Source organism: Bos indicus x Bos taurus, chromosome 8, assembly GCF_003369695.1.
Source record: "Bos indicus x Bos taurus breed Angus x Brahman F1 hybrid chromosome 8, Bos_hybrid_MaternalHap_v2.0, whole genome shotgun sequence".
In the NCBI taxonomy this organism is placed as follows: domain Eukaryota; kingdom Metazoa; phylum Chordata; class Mammalia; order Artiodactyla; family Bovidae; genus Bos; species Bos indicus x Bos taurus.
The window spans coordinates 63,299,209-63,323,101 of NC_040083.1; the positions used below are offsets into that span (position 1 = coordinate 63,299,209).

Sequence of the window (23,893 nt, forward strand, 5' to 3'; positions counted from 1 at the left end):
CACATGGGTGGTCTGACTCCCACTGTTGCTAGTCGGTGGTTGACTCCCCTGGTCCTGTTCAAAGTACTTCTTCACTATTTGAGCCCCATTTCAAATAGCCTCTCCCCCGTGAAGTCCTTCTGGATTTTCCAATGAGCTGTGCTCATCCTTCTGAATGCCTGCATTCTCAGCTCCTCCCTCCAAGGCCTACATTTTCTTGGCCCAGTTCTGGAGGAACTGGGAAGTTCCTCAGGTCACCCACACCCCCATAACAGCACATATCACAATATGTCCTTGGCTTTAGTGAGGTGGCTAGGGGAGAATGCCAAAGCCTCATGGACTGATGGAGAGGAGCTAAGCTGTCAACAGCTCCTCCAAGGTCGGGAAAGACAGTCTGCCCCTTGCCCTGGCCCAGAGCCCAGGGAGACAGCCCCAGCCCAGAGAGGTGCTGAGTATGTGTCCCAGGAGGGAGGTGGCAGGTCAGGTGAGCCAACCACGTCCTGGGGTGGACAATGCATCAAAGAGCTGAGCAGGCCAAGAGCCCAGAGTGGGGCTTGAAGGTGTGCTAAGCTAAGCAGTTTCTATAATGTATCTTCCTGGGAGCAGCATGCAGATGCTGAGGAACAGGTATCTACTCTGCAGAGTGCAAGGGGAATTTTCCAAAGGGGACCAGAATCTGGATGCACCGTGGTTATGGCTATTGTCGTGGCTATTAACCCGTGCAGAAGACCTGGGTGTGAATGCTGGGTCAGGAAGATCCCCTGGAGTAGGAAATGGCAATCCACTCCAGTATTCTTGCCTGGAGACCCCCACGGACAGAGAAGCCCAGCAGGCTATAGTCCATGGAGTCACAAAGAGTCGGACACGACTGAGTGACTAACACTAACACACACTGCCCCTAGCCTGAGAGCTCCTACAGGATGTGCAGCCTGCTGAGGCCCTGTCAGGCTTCACATATGGGTCCGGCTCAGTCACCACTGACTGACTGAATGAATGAGACCAACAGAACACCCATTCATCTGCCTGAGGTGAGCGTCACTTATGCCTGCTGCCCAGGATTCTGAGGAGAAGGCTCAGGAAGCATCTGTGCTTCGTTTGTGCTGTGGGGTATGAGAGAAGATGAAGGATTCTCAAGCAGCCGTGTCAGCATGCTCTGGAAAGGAAGCTGCGGAGCGAAAGTGGAGAAGGCTGCACATCTGCGGCAGGTGAGAGAGATAACGATGACGGATCATATTTACTGAGTGCCTGTCACATGCAGAGTCCCTCACACATGTCATCTCACTCCTCTTGACCGTTGGAATAAGCCCAAAAGTATTGTTATGACTAGTTCACGGGTAAGTAAAATGAGGTTCAGAGATGTTAAGTCAGTTGCCCAAGGTCACACAGCTGGGAAGTAATGAGCATCTGATTCAACTCCCAGTCTATCTCTTTCCACAGACTTGATGTAAACCATGGTCAGCAAAAGTTTTCTGGAAAGGGCCAGATAATACATATTTTAGGCTTTACTGGCCATATGGTCTCTGTCACAATGACTCAACTCTGCCTTTACACTGCGAAAGCAACCATAGACAACAAGAACATGAATGGTCATGGCTATGTCCAATAAAACTTTATTTATAAGGCAGGGGGCTGGATTTGGCCCACTGGCCCACAGTAGGAGACCCCAGCTCTGAAACCACAACAAGGGCCTGTGGTTCTATTTTCCCCTCTGGGAAGGTAGTGGGAGAGAGGAAAGAGTACAAACAGGAGCTAGCTGGCTGCAGACTGGAAGTGCTTGGCTATGCCTCGTACTGGGCCACCTCGGGCCAACAAGGGAATTCTTAAAGCACTTTCCTCACCCATAAAAGGGGCATAACCACAGCTTATTTTAAGATTGTTACACAGATTAGAATAAACTGATGACATGCTGCATCTACCACGGCTGAGGTTCAGCCAATGGCAGTGATCAGTATCAGTGGTGACACTGAGGTTGGGAGAAGGGAGGAAAGAGCTACTGGTGCCACTGGAGCTAAAGCCTGATGGGTGCATCTTCTCACGAAGCGTGGGTACTTTGGGCTTTCTTCAGGAGAATGTTATTCCACACCCCACAAAACCCCAAAGGGAATTCACAGGCACACACGGTGGGAGGAATCTCTGCACTGTCCCCGGAAGGAGCATATGTGTGGCGCTTGGTGGCTCCCTGACAAGGGTCTGCAGGCAGCTGTTCCCGGACTTGATATGGCAAGTGGTGTGATGTGCTGTCTTCCTGGGGCTGCTGGCCAAGCAGCAATGGGGGCCTCTGCCACCCTCTCCCCACCACCTGCTGCCCACGTCTGCTGATTCACACAAGAGGGTGCCAGAAGGAACCGAAATGGCTCTAGTGCAACACAAGGCTTATAAAGGAGACTGAGGACTTGGGGGCAGGAGGACGTTTCCTTCTCTGTTTCCATTTGAAGGTCATAACTTTGGCACAGAAAGGAGGATGTGGGAAACACCATCAATATTGCTGGAGCCCAGGCTATGGCTTATGAAGCCAGAAGATGAGCCCCTGGAAAGGGCTGGTACTCACCACCCTAAAACTGGAACACCATGTTTTCTGGGAGCATTTATCCATCTGATCAAGAGGATGCTAAATTGAAATTTGAGAGGGAGAGGAAAAGTGTTCAGAAGAAATATAAAACCAGATATGATGCGGGCCAGCATATATAAGGAATTTTCAAAGGGGGCCACAGAAAAGGAAATGCTCAGGATCTGTCATATATCTGTATTCCAAAGTACAAAGTATGGGTAACAGTGTTAACTGTGAAACTTTTGAGAAAGATGGTAAAGCTGAGCACAGATGTCCAACTCCCACCTAAGCTACCTCCTTCTGCAAGTGACAGAAAGGACCAAGGGAGTATAAAAATAAGGGAGATCTGCTTCAGCATTGGAAAATAGGAAAGAATGCCATCAGAATGCCACCAACTTTGAGGAATTTCTGCTGGGTAGAGTGCCAGTGGAGCCAGATTGAAGGCTGACTCACAGCTCTCCTTCCTGAGAAAGCAGCATGGTGCTGCAAGGAGGGCGGACGTGCCCACAGGACCCATTTCACAGCCTTCGATGGCTAGTGAATGAGTGCTAGAGAAGAGGCTGGGCCACAGGAGGCGTGCAGAGGCCACACAGGGAGCCCACCTCTCACAGCCAGCAGTCTTTAGGAGTGGCTGGACCATTTGATCTAGGACAAAGCCTACTCAAGCCTGGTTCTCCCAGACACAGAGAATGGAAGAACAAGGAAGAGACCAGAAGGGATAAGACAGGACATGTTGGAAACAGCTCTGCCAAAAAAATAGAGAAGAAATATGCACAGCACAAAATGACCCCCGACCCCTCAGGCTGCGTGTCCCTAGTTGGTAATGTGAACTTCCATCACCTAGTCTTCCAGATTAATGTCTGAGGTAAAGCATCCAGATAAAGTAATGAGGGGGTCCCAGGACATGTGAATAACCAGGTCAGGGATGACCTAAAGTGCACATGGAACCTATGAAAATCTTCTAGAACATAAAGGAGACAAGCAAGGAACGCACACAGAGGAGGAACATCACCTCTAAAAAGATTCACCACAGGAACCAGAAGTAAACTGTATGGTCTGTTTTGTACTTCAAGGAAGGTAAGGAAAACCTGGCCTCTAAGATGTAAGAAATAGCATATGCAATAGAAGAGGCTGAAACCGAAGGAAAGCTGGTAGAAGATGATAATGACAGGAAATGAATAACTTTCTGAGAATTCTGAGAGGCATTAGAAGCAGTAAACAACAGAATTTAACTGTAGGAAACCAATTGATGTTGTGGAATACAATGATGAGATGTTTTCTCAGAATATACAGAACAAGGACTAAGACAAAAATGGCCAGAGAGAAAATAATAATGTGGAGAACAAACAACAGAGACACACTCCTAAATTACTGATATTTCTAAAAAAGATACCAGAACAAAAAAGCCTGATATAATTAAAGACATACTAGAAGAAAACTTCTGCAATATGAACACTCATTCTTCAAATTAAAAATGGTAATCTTATTTTAAACAAAATAGACAAACATCTGACATGAGCCATACTTTCTTTTTTAATTCCAAAGATGAAGAAAGAACCCAATAAACATCTAGCACAGGGGAAAAAAAAAAACTTATTGACAAAGAGATCAATCAGATTACATCAGACTTCATTACAACATTGATGTAATGTCTACAGAGGTTTGAGGAAAAGTATTATGATCATAGAAATCTACACTTCATAGGAGAAGCAACAGAGACAGACTGTGGTCTATGCAACAGCACAGACCACAGTCTATGGTGTAGATAGTCTATCAACAGATAGAAAAATGATATGCTTCCTAAAAAATATTATTCAAAGATATATTCATGCCACGGAGAGATAAATCAAGACAAAACTCATGAAAGATATGTCAATAAAAATTGAAGCCATATAAATATGGATCTAAGTCTTAAAATCACAGTTATTGTAGTACAGTTTTCAAATAAAATCAGTATTTTAAATAATTATTGATAAGGAATATCCATAAGCTCCAATACTTTGCCCACCCGATGCGAAAACTCGACTCATTGGAAAAGACCCTGCTGCTGGGAAAGATTGAAGGCAAAAGGAGAAAGGGGCGGTGGAGGATGAGATGGACAGATAGCATCACTGACTCATATACATGAGTTTGAGCAAACCCTGGGAGAGAGTGGAGGACAGAAGAGCCTGGCGTGCTGTAGTCCATGGGGCCACAAAGAGTTGGACACAACTTAGTGATTGAACAACAACAACAACAAGAATAAAGTCAAAACAGACAACAGACTTGTGGCTGCCAAGGAAGGGGGAGGCTAGATTGGGAGTTTGGGATTAGCAGATGCAAACTCTTACATATAGAATGCATGAACAACAAAGTCCTATTGTATAGCACAGGGAACTATATTAATATCCTGTAATACACCATAACGTATGAAAAAGAGGAAAAAAATATAACTGAATCACTTTGCTGTATACCAGAAACTAACACAACACTGTAAATCAACTATACTTCAATAAAAAAATAAAGTCAAATAAAAACTCAAACTATAACAATTCAAAATTAGAGATGGTGAGGGATGCACAGTAAACAAATGTGCTAATTTCTGTAGCTAAGACAGATATTGTATTTTCATATTAGTACTTACAGAAGTAGATGCCTAACATTTTAAACTGAAAATGCAATTATAGAATAGTCTTATTACGATGAGGATGCCATAGTATTTAGCTAAAAATATAGGATTTGGCTAAAGTTGTAATCAAAGGCAAATGTATTGGCTTAAATACACTTGATAGCAACTAACAAAGAGTAAAAAATAAATATGCAAATCAAGTAGAAAAAGAATGGCAAAACAAACATAAACGAAGAAGGATGGTATTAATAAAGATAAAAACAGAAGAAAATAAATTAGAAAGCAGGCAAATAGAATCAAAGCCAATAAAAACCCAAGTGCTGGTTCTTTGTGTTAAAAAAAAAAAAAGATAACAGGATGTTTTTAAACTGAAAATTTTACTTGTGTTTTTGTTTTATGTTCTTTAGCAAAGGAAATGTCTGGAAAACCTGTTTATCTCTGGGGAGGGGAATAAATCTTTAAAGGGGAAGCAAGTAGACCTCCAGAAGCAGCCAGTGTCCATTTTAAAGAGGATGAGCAAAATGGAATACGACTCTTTAGGGGTAGGGCTGTAAAAGAAATCTTTCTGATTCTTGAGGAGTATGGATATCAGGGTAGAAGAAGCCAATAGAGGTTCTGGATCCACAGGAGGAAAATGACCAAATCACCTCTCCTGCATCCTGGGAGTGGCTCCACAAGGAACCTAGAGAGGAGCTTGAGGATGCCCAGAAGCCTGTCTAGGGACCTCCGTCAGTGGAGATAACCAGTTCAACCAGTATCAACAGCACCACTAAGTGGCTGCAATAGAGCCTCTCCCAGCTGGGTCACTGGCTATTTTGGAGGAGGGTGACACTGAGAAAGAGAGAGGCTGATCCTAGTAAATCTGGCAGGTGGAGTGCTTGATGCAGGTTTTAATTTAATTTGGAAAAATTACAAATGTGACCATTTTTTGCACACTGAATTTAAGATGTTAATACCAGCTGCATCAGTAAAGAAGCAAACCAGCTGGCTTAATCAAGAAAAAAGTGGGGAAACATCTGTAATGAGAAAGCATATGACAAAAGACAGAAAAAAATATTAAACTGTACTGAAATACATACTAATAAATTTGAAAATCTCAAACAAATTTACTATTTTCTGGAAAATGTAAGTTCCAAAATCCACACAAAAAACATAAATCTAAAGTGATCAAGAAGCATGAAGAAGCCACAAAGATAATTTGCAACAAGGTGGGATGGGGGACAAAAAATCCTGAATGGTTTCACAGACCCACTGTTTGATTTTCAAAGAGCAGCTAATCTGTATATTCTATAAACTGTTCCATAGCATCTAAAAAAATATGGAAAGCTTTATGATTCATGCTGTAACACCGAGTAAAATATAACTATTATCATGTGTTTACAGAAAAAAACTAGATAATTAAATTGATTAAAGAATAATTCAGCATAACAAAGAAAAGTCTATTTTAGGAATGTCAATAGGGTTTAATGTAAATGTGAATTCCAGATCCACTTATGTTGCTGCCTAGTCAACATCTCTTTCTGAATATCCAATAAGCATATCTAAACTACCTGTTGATTTCCTTCTCTAAAATTTGCTCCTCTGCATCCTTCTTCAAGTTAATAAGTAGTAACTTATTCCTTCCCAGTTGCTCAGATCAAAAATTTGGATGCTGTCCTTGATGACTCATTATTTTTCACATTGCGCATGTATTCCATCAAGAAATCTACTTTGCCAGCTCTACTGTAAAAGAAATATCCAGGATCCAGTTGGTTTTCATTATCTAGTTCCAAGCTACCACCTTATATTCAGCAGCCAGGGTGATCCTTTTAAAATGTAAATCAGATCATCCCCTTCTTTTCTAAAACAAGTTCTAAAGTGGTCCAGAAATAAATCCATGCCACTATGGTCAACTAATTTTCAACAAGGATGCCAAGACCATTTAATGGAGAAATAACAGTCTTTTCAACAGATGGTGCTTGGACAACTGGACGGCTTCATACAAAAGACCCTTACCTCACACTGTATATAAAAATGAACTCAAAATGCAAAAAGATCTAAATGAAAGAGCTAAAACTATAAAACTCTTAACAGGAAGCATAGGTTTAAGTCTTCATGATCTTGTATTAAACAATGGCTTCTTAAATATGACACCAAAAGCACAAATAACAGCAACCAAAAAAACCAAACAAATAAACTAGACTTCACCAAATTAAAGGTTTTTGTGCAAAGGATGCCATTAAGAAAGTACAATGACAACCCACAGAATAGGAGAAAATATTTGCAAATTAAACATCTGATAAAGGTCTGGTATCCAGAATATATAAAGAACTAACGTTCAATAGCAAAAAGACAATAATCCAGTTAAAAACTAGACAAAGGATTTGAATAGGCATTTATTCAAAGAAGATATACAAAAAAAGCCAGACACAAAATGCCATGTATTTTATGGTCCTCTTTTTTCTTAGTTTTATTGACACATACTTGACATACCATATAATATAAATTTAAGGCATATAATATAATAACTTCATATATGTATATATTGTACAATGACTATCACAGTGTGTGTGTGCTCAGTCATGTCCAACTCTTTGCAACCCATACCTAGACCCATACATAGGAGCCCACTAGGCTCCTTTGTCCATGGAACTTCTCAGGCAAGAATACTGGAGTGGGTTGCCATTTCCTAATCTAGGGGATCTTCCCAATCCAGGGACTAGACCCTCAACTCTTGTATCACCTGCATTGGCAAGAGGATTCTTTAACACTCCACAACCTGGGAAGCCTGAATACCAAAGTAAGCTAGTATCCATCATTGCTGTTGTTGTTCTGTTGCTCTGTTATGTCCAACTCTTTGTGACCCCATGGACTGCAGCATGCCAGCATTCCCTGCTTTTCAACTGTTCTTCCCTGTTCTCCCAGAGCTTGCTCAAACTTATGTCTATCGAGTCGGTGATGTCATCCAACCATCTCGTCCTCTGTCATTCTCTTCTCCTACTGCCTTCGATCTTTCCCAGCATCAGGGTCTTTTCAAATGAGTTGGCTTTTCGCATCAGGTAGCCAAAGTATTGGAGCTTCAACTTCAGCATCAGTTCTTCCAATGAATATTCAGGGTTGATTTCCTTTAGGATTGACTGGTTGGATCTCCTTGCAGTCTAAGAGACTCTCAAGAGTCTTCTCCACCACCACAGTTTAAAAGCACCAATTCTTCAGCACTCAGCTTTCTTTATGATCCAACTCTTAAATCCATACATGACTACTGGAAAAACCATAGCTTTGACTAGATGGACCTTTGTTGGCACTTAATGTCTCTGCTTTTTTAATATGATGTCTAGTTTGGTCATAGCTTTTCTTCCAAGGAGTAGGCGTCTTTTAATTTCATAGCAGCAGTCATCATCTGCAGTGATTTTAGAGCCCAAGAAAATAAAGTCTGTCACTGTTTCCATTGTATCTCCATCTATTGGCCATGAAGTGATGGGACTGGATGCCATGATCTTCATTTTTTTGAACGTTGAGTTTTAAGCCAGCTTTTTCATTCCTCTTTTACCTTCATCAAGAGACTCTTTAGTTCCTCTTTGCTTTCTGCCATAAGGGTGGTGTCATCTGAATATCTGAGGTTATTGATATTTCTCTCGGCAATCTTGATTCCAGCTTGTGCTTCATCCAGCCTAGGTTTCTCATGATGTACTCTGCATATAAGTTAAATAAGGGTGACAATATACAGCCTTGATGTATTCCTTTTCCTATTTGGAACCAGTCTGTTGTTCCATGTCCAACTCTAACTGTTGCTTCCTGACCTGCATACACGTTTCTCAAGAGGCAGGTCAGGTGGTCTGGTATTCCCATCTCTTTCAGAATTTTCCAGTTTATTGTGATCCACACAGTCAAAGGCTTTGGCATAGTCAATAAAGCAGAAATAGATGTTTTTCTGGGACTCTCTTGCTTTTTCCATGATCCAGCGGATGTTGGCAATGTGATCTCTGGTTCTTCTGCCTTTTCTAAAACCAGCTTGAACATCTGGAAGTTCACAGTTCATGTATTCCTGAAGCCTGACTTGGAGAATTTTGAGCTTTACTTTACTAGCGTGTGAGATGAATGCAATTGTGCAGTAGTTTGAAAATTCTTTGGCATTGCCCTTCTATGGGACTGGAATGAAAATTGACCTTTTCCAGTCCTATGGCCACTGCTGAGTTTTCAAATTTTGCTAGCATTTTGAGTGCAGCACTTTCACAGCATCATCTTTTAGGATTTGAAATAGCTCAGCTGGAATTCCATCACCTCCACTAGCTTTGTCCGTAGTGATGTTTCTTAAGGCCCACTTAACTTCACACTCCAAGATGTCTGGCTCTAGGTGAGTGATCACACCATTGTGGTTATCTGGGTCATGAAGATCTTTTTTGTATAGTTCTTTTGTGTATTCTTGACACTCTTCTTAATATCCATCATGTCACACAGTTAATTTTTTTTTGTGATGAGAATTTTTAAGGTCTATTCTCTTTGTTGAGAGTTGAACTATAAGGAAAGATGAGCACCGAAGAATTGATGCTTTTGAACCGTGGTGTTGGAGAAGACTTTTGAGAGTCCCTTGGACTGCAAGGAGATCCAACCAGTCCATGCTAAAGGAGATCAGTCCTGAGTGTTCATTGGAAGGACTGATGTTGAAGCTGAAACTCCAATACTTTGGCCATCTGATGCGAAGAGCTGACTCATTTGAAAAGACCCTGATGCTGGGAAAGATTGAGGGCGGGAGGAGAAGGGGACAACAGAGGATGAGATGGTTGGATGGCATCATCGACTCAATGGACATGGGTTTGGGTGGCCTCCGGGAGTTGGTGATGGACAGGGAGGCCTGGAGTGCTGCGGTTCATGGGGTCGCAAAGAGTCGGACACGACTGAGTGACTGAACTGAACTGAATTCTCTCTGTTGTTGTTGAGTCGTTAAGTCATGTCTGACTCTTCTGTGACCCCATGCACTGTAGCCCACCAGGTTCCTCTGTCCATGGGATTTCCTAGGCAAGAATACTGGAGTGGGTTGCCATTTCCTTTTCTAGTGGATCTTCCCGACCCAGAGATTGAACCCACGTCTCCTGCATTGGTGGACAGGTTTTTTTTTTTTTTTACCACTGAGCCACCAGGGAAGCCCTATTCTCTTTAGTAACTTTCAAATATACAAAACATTATTGTTAGCTACAGCTACCATGCTGTATATTACATCCCCAGAACTCATTTATCTTATAATTGGAAGTTTATATCTTTAGGTCATTTTCACCTATTTCCCCTACCTCACATCCTCATGGTTCCATTTATATGAAAAATCTATTATAGGCAAATCCATAGATACAGACCAGTATTCTGGCTTCCCTGATGGCTCATTTGGTAAAGACTCTGCCTGCAGTGCGGGAGACCTGGTTTCAGTCCCTTGGTCGGGAAGATTCTCTGGGAAGGAAATAGAGAAATAGCAACCCACTCCAGTATTGTTGCCTGAAGAATTCCATGGACAGAGGAGCCTGGTGGGCTACAGTCCAGGGGGTCAGAAAGAGTCAGACAGGACTGAGTGACTAACACTTTCACTTTTCATAGATACAGAAAGTAGATTTGTTGTTGCCAGGGGCTGGAAGGAGTAAGTTACTGCTACAGTAAATGAGTTACTGCTAATGGAAATAAAATTTCTTTTTGAAGGGAGGAAAATGTCCTGTGTATATACCAAAACTATTTACCGGTATAATACAAAATGGTTAAAATGGTAGATTTTATCTTATGTGATATATCCTCATTAATATCTTGTAAGGGCCAGAATCCCCCCTCAACTCTCCTCCCCCTAAAAACTGCTCCATTTCCTCCTCACTCATTTTGTGAGGGGCTTCCCAGGTGGTACTAGCCGTAAAGAACCCACCTGACAATGCAGGTAAGACGTCAGAGACCTAGGTTCGATCCCTGGGTCAGGAAGCTCCCCTGGGGAAGGAAATGGCAACCCACTCCAGTATTCTTGCCTGGAGAATCCCATGGACAGAGAAGCCTGGTGGGCTATAGTCCATAGGGTCGCAAAGAGTCGGACACAACTGAGGCCACTTAGCAGCAGCAACATGTTATGTGAATTGCTTCTCAATAAAAATAAAACCCCAAATACTCTCTAGTAGCTTCTCAACTGGAGAAGGCAATGGCAACCCACTCCAGTACTCTTGCCTGGAAAATCCCATGGACGGAGGAGCCTGGTAGACTGCAGTCCATGGGGTCGCTAGGAGTTGCACACGACTGAGCAACTTCACTTTCACTTTTCACTTTCATGCATTGGAGAAGGAAATGGCAACCCACTCCAGTGTTCTTGCCTGGAGAATCCCAGGGATGGCGGAGCCTGGCAGGCTGCCGTCTATGAGGTCACACAGAGTCAGACATGACTGAAGAGACTTAGCAGCAGCAGCAGCAGCAGCTTGTCAACTGACTCAAAAGCTGAAGTCCTCACTAATGTCTTGTAAGGGCTAGAAGCCCATCAACTCCCCTTCCCTCTAAAAACTGCTCCACCTTCCCCTCACTCATTCTGTTCCAGCCATAATGGCCTCCATGATGTGGTTCCAGCACCATCAGATTCACTCCCATGTCAGGACCTTTGCACATGCTATTCTCTCAGTCTGGAAGCCTGTTTTCCCAGACATCCTAAGACTTGCCCCTCACTGCCTGCACATATTTACTCAAATGCCACCTTATCTTTGAAGCTGTCCTTGACCTCACCCCACCTCCCATGGCATATTCTATTCCTCTTACCCTAGATCAGTTTTCTCTCTAACACTTACCATTATCTGATATACCATATATTTATTGGCTTAACTATATTTTTTAAAAATCATGTGTCTCCCCAACCAGAATGCAAGCTCCTTGAGGGCAGGGATATTGCTTCATCCACTGATATGCCCACAGTGCCTAAAACAGTGTTCGATGTGTGCTAGGTACTCAATAAAGAGGCTTTAAATGAATGACACATTTCAGAATGAACACGAGGAAACTTATGACTGCAATCTGCCACACTAATAGAGCAAAGAGAAAAAACCATGTACGTTTTTATACAGATTCTAAAAATACATCTGATTTTTTCAGCATGCATATCTTGGCTTAAACACTGAATAAATAAAAATAGAGCATCCCTTAAAATGATGAGAATATCTGTCCTTCTAACAGACATCATACCTTACAAACAGCATTCTCACTGCAGTCAAGAACGAGACAAGAATATTCACTATTATCACCATTTTAAAAGTAATACTAGAATATTTAGTGAATAAAGCAAAGATAGTAACAATAATAATAGCCATAATATATTGGGTGCTCTTTTGGGCACTGTTCTAAGACCTAAGTGCTCTATATGCATTAATATATTTTAATATTCACAATATCTGAGGTAATATGAGTACATTCCCATTATCAGGAACATGGAAAAGTTACATGATTTGCCCAAGGTCACAAAGTTGATAAGTGGCTGAGTCAGAATTGGAATCCAGAAAGTTTCTCTGTTCTAACCATTATACACTACATCCTCAATGAAAAATTATGAAGATAAAAGTAGTGTAACCTTGGAAAACAGAAAGCAAATTTTCTCTTGCTCCAGATAGTATTGTTGTCTATCTAAAAACTCACGCAAATTAAGAGAGGAAAAACTACCAGAAGTAATAAAAATTCAATATAGGCACTCAAGAGATGTAAATACATGATCGACAGCTTTGCTATATTCTAGCAAGAACCATTTTTTAAAATGTCAAGAAAATTAGATATCATTCCCAAAAGCAATAATAAATATAGAATACTTGAAAATAAACCTAACATAAAATAAAAAATATCTGTATGAAGAAAATGACAAAGCTTTACTGAGGACCTAAAACGCTTTGAGTGAAGAGATGGTTATTCATGAATACATAGACTCAGTATTATAAAGATGTCAAATGTCTCCTAAATTAATTCTGGATTTACTGAAATTCAAACAAACACACCAATGGCATTTTTAGACTCTTACAAAAATTAATGGGTAAAAATAGAGACAACTGTGAAAAAGAAGGCAAGACTATACATAAAAGTATATCAAAGAAAGAATATTCAAAACACTGAGATGCCAATTCCAGAATAGATAGTTAGATCAAGGGAACAAAATTTTAAAAATGCATAAACAGTCTAAAGGCACACTGTTTAATAGGTGGCCATTAGCCACATGTGGTTCCTCTGCATTTGAAGTGGCTAGTGCCACATGTTCAAATGATAGTGTCTGGGGTATACAGCATTAAATAAAATGTACTATTAAAATTAATTTTTCTGATTTCTTTTTTCTTTTTAAAATGTGGCTACTAGAAAATTTTATTTTCTTGGGCTCCAAAATCACTGTGGACAGTGATTGAAGCCATGAAATTAAAAGACACATGCTCCCTGGAAGGAAAACTATGACAAACCAAGACAGCATATTAAAAAGCAGAGACATTATTTTGCCAAAAAAGCCTTGTATAGTCAAAGCTATGGCTTTTCCAGTAATCATGTATGAATGTGAGAGTTGGTCCTTAAAGAAGGATGAGCACCAAAGAAATGATGCTTTTAAATTGTGGTGCTGGAGAATACTCTTGAGAGTCCCTTGGACTGCAAGGAGATCAAACCAGTCAAACCTAAAGTAAGTCAACCCTGAGTATCCACTCGAAGGACTAATGCTAAAGCTGAAGCTCTAATACTTCAGCCACCTGATGTGAAGAGCTGACTCACTGGAAAAGATCCTGATGCTGGGAAAGACTGAAGGCAAAAGGAGAAGGGAGCAGCAGAAGATGAAATGGTTAGACATTAATAGCATCACCAGCTCAATGGACATGAATTTGAGCAAACTCCAGGAGACAGTGGAGGACAAAGGAGCCTGGCGTGCCGTAGTCCATGGGGTCTCAAAGAGTCGGACATGACTTAGTGATTGAACAACAACTAGAAAATTTTAAATCACATATGTGGCTTATATTATATTTATATTATATAGAACTGGAAATTATATGCAAAAAGCAGTATGTTATTTTCCAAAGATAATATTCAGCATAGGCATTTTAAATGGGTCAGGAAAAGATGGATTCATTAAATGCTGAAGAATTACTGAATGACTATGGGGGCAGAAAAAAGAAAAGTTTGATCTCAGGCCACATGCAGTAATTCTGGGCCAATTAGAAGAAAAGAAGAAAATGAAGGTGAATTTATGGAAATTTGGGGGGTGGAAAAAGCAAGACAAACTAAACTTAAAAGTGAGGACAAACAGTCTTCCTAAACTTGACTATAATAAATATTAAAATTTTTAATATTATCAAATAACATAAAAAACCAAAATTGAATGTCACTTGAAACAGGATGGGATACTTGTAACAACTGTGACAGAGTTGATATCCTTACTTTATAAAGAACACTTATAAATCAGTAAGAAAGACTCCAACAGGAATATGTGCCAATAACATTAACAGCCAATTTACAAAAGGAGAAACAGAAATGAGAACGATTCCTAGTAAAAAAGAAATTCCATCTTAGTAGTAATCAAAGAAATGCAAATTAAAATAGCAATTGCCAAGGATCAAAAAAGAATAATATACAATGTTGGCAATGAGTACTCTCATATACTGCTCTGAAACTAAATTGGTATGATCTTTCTGGAGGACAATTTGGCAACATGTACAAAAGGTTGTAAAATGTGCACACATTATTTCTAGGAATTTATCCTTGAAAAGTAATCAGAGATGTTCACACAAAAATACAAGTATGGATTTACTGCATTGTTGTTTGTAATCAGGAAAAACTGGCAAGTATCTATCTCCATGTTTAGTGATGGGAGCTCCCTTGAGTAATTATGGTATATCCATAGGGTAGAATTTTTTTCACCAGCTATCAGGAAAAAAAAATAAAAAAATCAGCAACAGAGAACACTTCCTGTACCATCCCAGATTCCTCAAAATGTCACAGATTTTTAAAAATCTCTAAACGTTCTGGAAAATGACTAAGAAGACCACCAATGGATAGACTATTTGCAGAACTATATTGGAAGACAGGAAGGGAACAGATCAAAGGATAAAGAAGACTGGAGAAGAGCAGCCCCAAACACATCAGGCTGTGGCAAAAACGAGGACATTTCACGGGGTCGCCAGGCCCAGAGCTGCCAGGCCATTACAAGTCACGGTGGTGGAGAATATCTGCTGGCTGGGGAAAATGTTCCCACTGGGTTGCAAGATTATGGAAGTCATTTCTATAGTCAGAGCATGTATTTGTTAATGTGAGTTCACTCGCGTATGGAAAAAAATGTTAAAGACATATGCCTATAGATGTTAACACTGACCTTTCGGTAGGTAGTTATGGCCAATTTTTACTTATCCTTTTTTGTTCTGTGTTTTCCAAGTTTTCTGCATTGAGTACATGTCAATATCATGGTTAGAAAACATCATATGAGTATTTTAAAACAAGCAAAAACTAATAACAAACAGAACTTGAAGGTTTTATGTAAGAAAGTGACTACAGTCTCATTATTTTTCTTTTGAGTCCCTGCAGTAACCTTCTGGCTGGTTTCCCAGACTCTAGTCTGCTCGTCCCAATCAGCTCTCAAGATTGCTAACCGTCTCTCACCCCTGATCTGAAACCTTCCTTGTCTCCCTGCTCCTACTGCTGACAGGTGAAGTCCAAACATGGAGGCCTGTGGGGCCTTCACCATCTTTCGCTCAGCCCATTTGCCCCTTCTTGCCCTACATACTGAACTGTCCAGCCCCAACTATCTTCTTTTCACGAAGGTTCCCTACACCTTCTAACTCCACTTCTTCACTCACATACCCTGGCACTACCGAAGCCAGGCAGATGGGCCTTGGAGGTGGGGGAACCACAGCCAGAATTGCCAGAAGAGCTTTGGGGACCCACACATGACAAGACACACTGCTTTGTTAGCCAAGCGCAGCCAAGGTTGTGACAAATTCCCCTGGGACACTTGCTAGGAGCCGATGTGGCGGGATGTCACTGGGATTTGGGGTCTGGGAAGATCATAAGACGTACACGCAGAATCTCATGGCAAAATCCCAGGGGACTGTGAGGAGCCCTGCTTGAGACATGGATTGCCTGTTCTGGACACCTACCTCCTTGCTCCTGAGGTGGGTGTTGGGTGGGATGGGAGGGGGATACTGGCCCAGGCCCATGTCTCCTTCTCTCCACAAGGAGAGGCAAAAACCTGGGTTCACACCTACACCTGCCCCTGCTTGGTGAAGCCTTGGCAAAGTGACTTCATCCCTCCTGAGTGAGTCTGTTCTACCAAATGGAGACGGACCATGCTGGGCAACTAAACGTCATCACCTGCATATGGTAGGTACCCCACAGATGGCAGTAGATGATGTCATAACTTAAATACATTCTCCTATCCAGCGGTTCTGGAGCAGCGGCTGCTTCACGGGGCTGCAATCATGCTCTGAGAACCTGGCCCAGGGACTGTGCAGGACCCCCCAGGAAGTATCCCTGTTCAGAGCTGTGAAGTGGATGACCAGGACTCGCCCTCCCTCCCCCTCCGGAGACCTCCAGGAACTCCTCTGGGCCCTCACTCACTCGTGTGTTCCAGGGTCCACACTGCCTGGGTGGAGATATAGTTATCTAATACCACAGCCCTGGTGAGCAGCGGGTGTGGCACTCACCCTGGCCCCCTAGGCAAGCACCCATCCTCTCTGAGCAGGGTCCAGGGCAGCTCCTTTCTTCTAAGAGCTGGGGTGTGTGAGGTGGGAGGGTGCTTGGCTTTGAAGACCTGCTGGGGAGTGTCAGGAGGAAGCATTTGCCATCTCCTCCCTGGGGAGAGAAGAAGGGAGGGTGTGGGCCATCCTTCCAAAGGTGGAGCTCTAAGCCCAAACAAGGCATTCCCCTCAGAGGCCTGCCTTTTAGGCTCAGCTACTGCAGCCACCTCTGGACAGGAAAATGTCCTAAAAGCATGAGCAAATTCTTCAAATAGAAGTTGGGGCATAGAGTAGAACCATCAGGGTCAGAATCTGATCTGTCAGGAGTCCTGTCCAGCCTCCTAATAATAGAAGATCTGCAGGTCTGTGGGTGACCCTGCAACCTAGAGGAACGCCAAGGACAAAGACCAGAGCTGAGTCTGGCCCTACTTTCTGATAAAGCGGGCCTCAAAGCACAGAGGCCTCAGTTGAAAGCTTCCCATTCTTCTAATACCGGGATTCTCTAACTCCAGTATGCTGAGCCCCACTCCCAAAGGTCTGATTCAGGGGGCCTGGGGTGGAATCCTCAGATTTGCTGGGAACAAGTTCCCATTGCCAATGCTGCTGGTCAAGGACCACACCGCAAGAACTGCTTTAGGGGATGGGATGACCTGATCCTGGTACGAGCGGATACTGAAGTAATGACAACTCAGAACGAACATTCCAGAGAGCCAAAAACACAACTCAGACACAAACTACAGTGAGCTCGTTCCCAATGTCCAACTCTGACACCACCCAGAAGAACCACAGAGCAGGTCCCAGGTCACGGCTGCTTCCAGTGGCTGGCCCAGAACCTTCCACTGAGATCTCTAGAAGAATCTTCCACCAACAAACAATGCCACATCCAAACAAAAGTCAGTTAACAGATGTCAGAATGACCTGAGCTGAGCTCTGTGGGAATGTGGCTTCCCATCTTTGTGGGTGCCTCCCCTCTCCCCGATGGCCCCTGTGACTCACAACAGGGACTGACACTTCCCTACAGCCCCTCACCCCCATCTCACCATCCTAGTTGCAAGCAGACTACGGACCCCAAAAAAGAAACCACTGCCTTGGCCTCTAAGAATCTGGCCTAGTGGGCAAAGATTGATTTACTGAAATCCTTACTGAACACATATGCTCCAGGGTTAGGGGACAGAAAGGCTCTTGTCCACAGGGGCCTTCCAGTTCAGGAGCAGTGGGTGACTGACAAGGAAGGAGGTCGGGTATTTCTCTGCCCTGCACACAGCTGGTAGAGAGAGAAGGTCGAGGGGAGGGGAGCACAGAGACACACACCTGACCCAGTCTGGGGAGGAAAGTTGAGCCAGGTATGGGAGAGGACAATCTGCAGAGAGAAGCCAGAGGTGAGGCTGGACCAAAGTGGAGAGTGCCGGAGGTGAGACAGACAAGGAGGCCTCAGGGTATGTAAGGGTTTCTGCGGCCACCCCAAGGAGCTCATCCCTACTCAGAGCAGCAGGGAAGGCTGACGATTCTACTAAGGTTGGCTCCTAGACGAGAAACAAGCACAGGGTCCCCCTACCCTCCAGTGTGGGCATGTCCTCCGAGCCATATAAGTGGCAACTTTAGAGAAGGTGACCAGAGACCCCTTTGGTTGGGGCAGATGGTGACTTGGCAAGCAAGGAAGGGCTTCAAGGGCCATGGAGGGCTCAAAGGGCAGGTGCTTTGAAGAGGAAGCTCTGCAGATGGTGCCCTTTTGGTCTTGGACAGATCAAGGGCTTTGGTGGGTCCCAGCTCTTGAGGGAGGCTCTGATATGGAAAGGTCAGCCCCAGAAGCGCCGAGATCACTAAGCCAGCGACTAGGCAAGGAGTCTTCGAGCCTGCCTGGAGGGAGCAGAGGAGAAAAGAGCGGTGCTAGTGGCAGGCACTAGACCCCGCCGTATGTCTGGGTTGCTGAACGGCGGCCAGCCATGGGTTAAGGAACCAGATTCTAGATGACAATAAAAATAACTGCCACCCCTTGCATGGTGCTTATTATGAGTCAGGCACGCCTCTTAGCACTTCAACTTTCAGAACACATGTAATCACAAGCATCCTTAGAGTTAGTTACCATTATTATCCCCATTTTTAAGAGGAAGAAACTAAGGCACATAGAAACTCAGTAATTCTCATGGTCACACCCCTGGGAGTGGCAGGATCAGGGGCAATGACCCTGAACCTTCACCACAAATTCCTTGAGCTAGGAGAGCTCTTAGAGGTCAATCGACCCAACTCCCTTATCTTACGGAGGGGAAACTGAGGCCAAGAGAGACTGAGTGGTCTGTTCAATGGTACTAAGCTGGTTAGTTTAGCAACATGGGATCAGGAATCCAAAGAATAACTTAGTGAAGATGGTTTGGTAGACCACAGGACCAGGAGCTGGGAGAATAGGCTCAAATAACCCTCTGGCTATCTGCTGGTCCTCAGCCACCCCTGCTCACTACCTTCATTTCCACCTCATCCTTGCCTCTATCGTATGCCTTCAGTGTACACATAGACACCACTTAGCACCCTGGTCTCTCATTTCCTTGCCCCTAATCCTAGTGACCTCTACCTCCACTCAGCTTTAGCTGTTCATTCATCACCAGGGCTTGGACCCCCCAATCCCTATATCCCTCCCCCAGTTCTGCCACAGTCTCCCATTCTTCTAGCTCCTTCATCTCTACACTCTCAAGCTTTTCCGAGACTTCCAGAGCTACACTTTCTTCAGGCCCACAGGCCACTGCCTGTCCACTGCTCCCCATCCCGGGTCCCATGGACCACCCTCTCAGCAGTACTCTCTTTATCACCACTTTTACCTTTGTCTTCCACCTGGTGATTCTGATGAGCAACCAGAGTTGAGAACTCAAAGAAGGAGGCCTGACACTTACTGACCTTGAAGCCATGTCCACTCCTCCCTGGCCCTCCATGCCCCAGGTTCTGTGCCTTCATAGACGTTGGCACATGGTAGGCCACATCTGTATTTTTTGAGTGAATGGATATGCATTCCTAGGGCTTGTCCCAAGTACCAGTGGAGGCGAGAATGTCCATTTAATGAACTCCAACTATGCAGAAGTTTTTCATTTATGTTTTTTCATCTAACCCTCTCATCTCCCAGTGCCTGTGAGGTGGGGATAAATATCTCTACTTTACACATGGGAAACTGGATCTCACTGAGGCGTAGTGAATTGCCTGGGGCCGCAAAGCTTTTGCTTGGTAGATCTGGGCTTAGAGATCTTCTGGTACCAAGTCTTTCCTTCTCTCCTCTGATATAAGTCTTTGACCCAGAGAGGGTAGAGCTGAAGCAAGCGCCATCTTTCTGGCCACTGGTTCCCCATGGACCCCTGATTGTCCTGGCAGCAGCTTTAGATCAGGTACACTTGAGCCAACAAGGTGAAGTGAACTGCCTGGGGTCACACAGCCATTGCTTGGCAAAGTGGGGCCCCGAGATCAGCATATCTGATCCAAGGCCTGAGCAGATCTGGGTTACTGCACACTGGTTTTGAATCTTATGGACGGGAGCTCCAAGGAGCAGCTGGTTCCAAGGTAGGATAACCCTCAGCCCTCTACCCCTTTCAGAAGATTAAGGTTTTAATTAAGGTTTTCCCCCATTCCCCTCTAACTTTGGGATTGCTTTCATTTGACATTCCTTCCAGTGCACCAGTCCGGAACAGAAGTGCTTGATGCTGCTGATCGACCAGTTTCATAAAAGGAATCCAGTTTCCTCTGCACTCACGAAAAGCTGTTAGCCCCTGGCGAGTTTCCAGGGCCTGCACTCCAGTGATGCAGCCAGACATCGGGAGAGGGATGCCAAAGCCCTTGGGCACAGAGAGGAGTCAGCTGGGCTGAGAGATTAAAATCGAAAGGGGTTCTTGCCAGCAATACCACCAAGCAACATCCTGTCCTTAAAAAAGAGGCTTCCCACTGAGATGCCCTGAAACCTGGCTGAAGGCTCTAACACAGCTGTGCAGGGACAGAGATGTGGTACCAAACTGACATTTCCTGACCCCAGTGAGGACAGAGAAATGGAGAAACACTGACCAACAGTCTGTCAGGCTTCCAGCCTCAGCTGGGCTCTTTACCAGCAAGTGCCCTGGGGCAAGAAGGCACCTGCCCTCTGTGAGCCTCAGTTTCCTCATCTGTAAAATGGGAACCATAACCTCTCCCTAAAGGGCAACTGGCTGTTTGGCAATCTATAAAGCTTGGGGCTGATCACGTATCCTCTTTAAACCAAAGATTGGGGTTTTTCAAACCTCTCTACACAAAGGTAGCTCTCATGTGACTACAGGTAGTTAGGGATGGAAAGAAGGAACAATGGACTGTCTGGACCTGGAGTCTAGATTCTGGGATTCAGTCCTGACTTCTCTGTCAACAATCTTTCATGACTTCAGAGGTGCTTTGAAGCCCTGAACTTTGTTCATTCCTCTCTCTGGGCCTCAGTCTCCCCTTCTGTACAATAAGGAGGTTGGAGGAGGTGTCTCTAAGAGCCCATCAGGCTAAGTCAGCCAAAGACTCCATTGCAAAAAAGCAGGTCCCTCCAAGTGTCAGCAGAGTCCACGTGGATGGGGCCACAGGACTGGCCCTGCACACCCTCACCATTAATCTGCTTCACACTCATTCCAGAACATTCGTGGCTGCTGTATAAAGGGCAAGCTTCCAGCAACAGCCTCTTCAGTGTTTGGCAGTGAGTCACTCCCACTGGAGGTCAAGTTCTCTTTGTGCCTCTGCCTGGGGACTGGGAAACAGAGGTGGGAAGCTGAGGACCCTTCTTGTCAGGGAAAAGCTGGCCTTGTTTGAATGACTACAGACTACTTCTGCTTTTCAAGCACCTCTGAAAATATCCCTCTCGGCGCATAAACTGTATAGCTTGCAAAGCTCTTTGAAATTCATGACTCATCTGATTTTGGCAGGAGGTCTGCAGGATGGGCTTGGGAAGGGTTATTGTCGCCATTTTATAGGGGCGGAAGCTGCAGCTCAGAGAAGTGAGGTGACTTGGCCAAGGTCGCACAGCTAATGCACGGAGTGGTCTCTCCCATGGAGTGGCCTCTCCTTCCCAGGGAAAAATGGGGCAGAGCCTCGGAAAGGCAAGTGCAGAGCTGGCGTGGAAATCGGGTCTGGTGGTTCCCAGCACTGCTCTGCTCCACCTCCCTCACCCCACCCCGCCACTGGCAGAAGGGGCGTGTCCTCCCCAACTACTCTCACCGAGGTCTGCCTGCTCACCCACCTCACACATTTCCCTGAGGATCTGCTCACAGTTGTTTCTCTTTCTTTATCTTGGGCTCCTAAGCAAACCTGGACTGTATCATCTTGTGGGGAAGCTCCAAGGACCAAGAGCACACACAGGAGAAGACTGGAAAGTAGGGACTATAAAGAGATGAGGGAAAAAAGTAAGAAACCATTCTGCACTCAGCTGAGTGGAGAAAGCTTTTTAAAAGATTTGCTAATATCCACTGTTTGTAAAAACGTGTGGAAATTTTCAAAGCGGTTGGAGGAACTAGAAATTAGAACAGGCTTTCTGGAGGTCAGTTTATCTCAACGTTTTAAATGTCCCAGAAATTCTACTTCTAGAAATCTATCGTTGAAGATGCACACCTAGGTGGAAAGGTGTTGGCTGTGACATCAAAAAGCTGTAAACATTCACTAATTTACCATCTATGCACCCGACAAGAACATCATGGCCCATTAATAAGAACGAAGTCAATCAAGATCTCAAAGATCTGTTGTAAAGTGAAAAATGCAAAATATCTACCTAGTATGAGGACATTAGGTTTAAAGGTACTGAGGAAGGTCTGGGCAGATGAACATTACACAGAAAGCCGGACTTGACTTGGAAAAGAAAATGGATTTAGAGGAATTGGGTAAAGCAGCCCTTTTCTTTCTTTTTTTTTTTTTACTATATGTAATTTAACTTCTCTTTTCCTTGCAACAACAGCAAGCCTCAGAACACCAAGTATTGATGTATATTTGTAAATCATTAAAACAAACAAAAACTAAAAAAAAAACCACCCAATCCACAGTGACTTTGGTAATCTTCATTCCAAGCCGGCTTCTCCCCAAATTCTCCTCACAGGAGAAACACTCTTGGTGGCACCCCATGATTTTAGATCATCACTAGGGTCGGCAGCAAGAACAACACGTCTACAGGGTGGGTGAGGGAATAAGCCACATGATTTAGCCAAAAGGCACAATGGAAGGGAAGGTTCCACTCCTGAGCTGTGTGAGTTGGAGGTCTTCACCAGCCCCACGCACAGTTGAATACCTCGGCAGCTCCAAGGCCCAGAACAGTGCCCAGCCTGATGGAGCTGTCTCGCCCCTTGCCTGGAGGTGGGTGAGGGGCGCCTCCCAGCGGCGTGTACCTCTGAGAAGCGCTGCACATCCTGGGTCAGCGTGCCCACCCGTCTCCACTGGTAGTGCTTCAGCAACTTCAGGATGGCTGGATTCACCGCGTTATCTGATGGGACCGTCCGAAAGAAGTAAGGGTATTTCTTCTTATCTGCTAGAACAGGCGTGGTGGCAGCAAAGGAGAGCTGAAAAACACAAAAGAGACAGCATTTTACTGAGGGGAACCTCATAGCTGTGGGCTCAGGATCTTTCCTAAGGGAACAGAGGTCTTTAGTTCTCACTTGAGGTACAAACACACAGGCAAAATACTTTTAACCTTCTTACTGCAAAAATAACTTGTTACAATTGAAGAGGCTTTTAAAAATGTAAAATAAGGAGAAAGAAACTTCGTTAATGTTGTCGTCTGCCTCCTTCAGATCCTTTCTCCGTGCATGGCGATGAACTAAAAAAAGATTCTTGAGATCATTCTGTATACGCACTTGAACTGTTTGTTTATTCCCTCATTAAATATTGTCTTAAAAGCATTTAACCATCCTGTTAAAACTTCTTGCAAACATTTTATCATGTAAACTTTTTAATAGTTCCATAATATTCTAGCATCTGAACATACTGTAATGTACTACATTGTGTTTAATTTGGGGACATTTAGACTATTTCTAATTTGTCATGATTATCCTATTCTACAAGCACCTTTGTGCTTAGCATTTTTCCCCTATATTTCAGGCTTTTTCCATAGGGTAGAGTCTAGGATGTGAAATTTCCCAG

General features: G+C 43.9%; 1 protein-coding gene across 2 annotated transcripts in view; it reads right to left on the reverse strand.

Moving 5' to 3' along the window:
• The window catches only part of GABBR2 (gamma-aminobutyric acid type B receptor subunit 2), a 369,523-nt gene that overhangs the window by 197,252 nt on the left and 148,378 nt on the right, over nt 1-23,893 (reverse strand). For both annotated transcript variants that reach the window (XM_027549741.1, XM_027549742.1), the window contains exon 3: nt 23,143-23,313. In XM_027549741.1, coding sequence (XP_027405542.1) covers nt 23,143-23,313 — 171 coding nt within the window. The remainder of the gene's footprint in view (nt 1-23,142; nt 23,314-23,893) is intronic.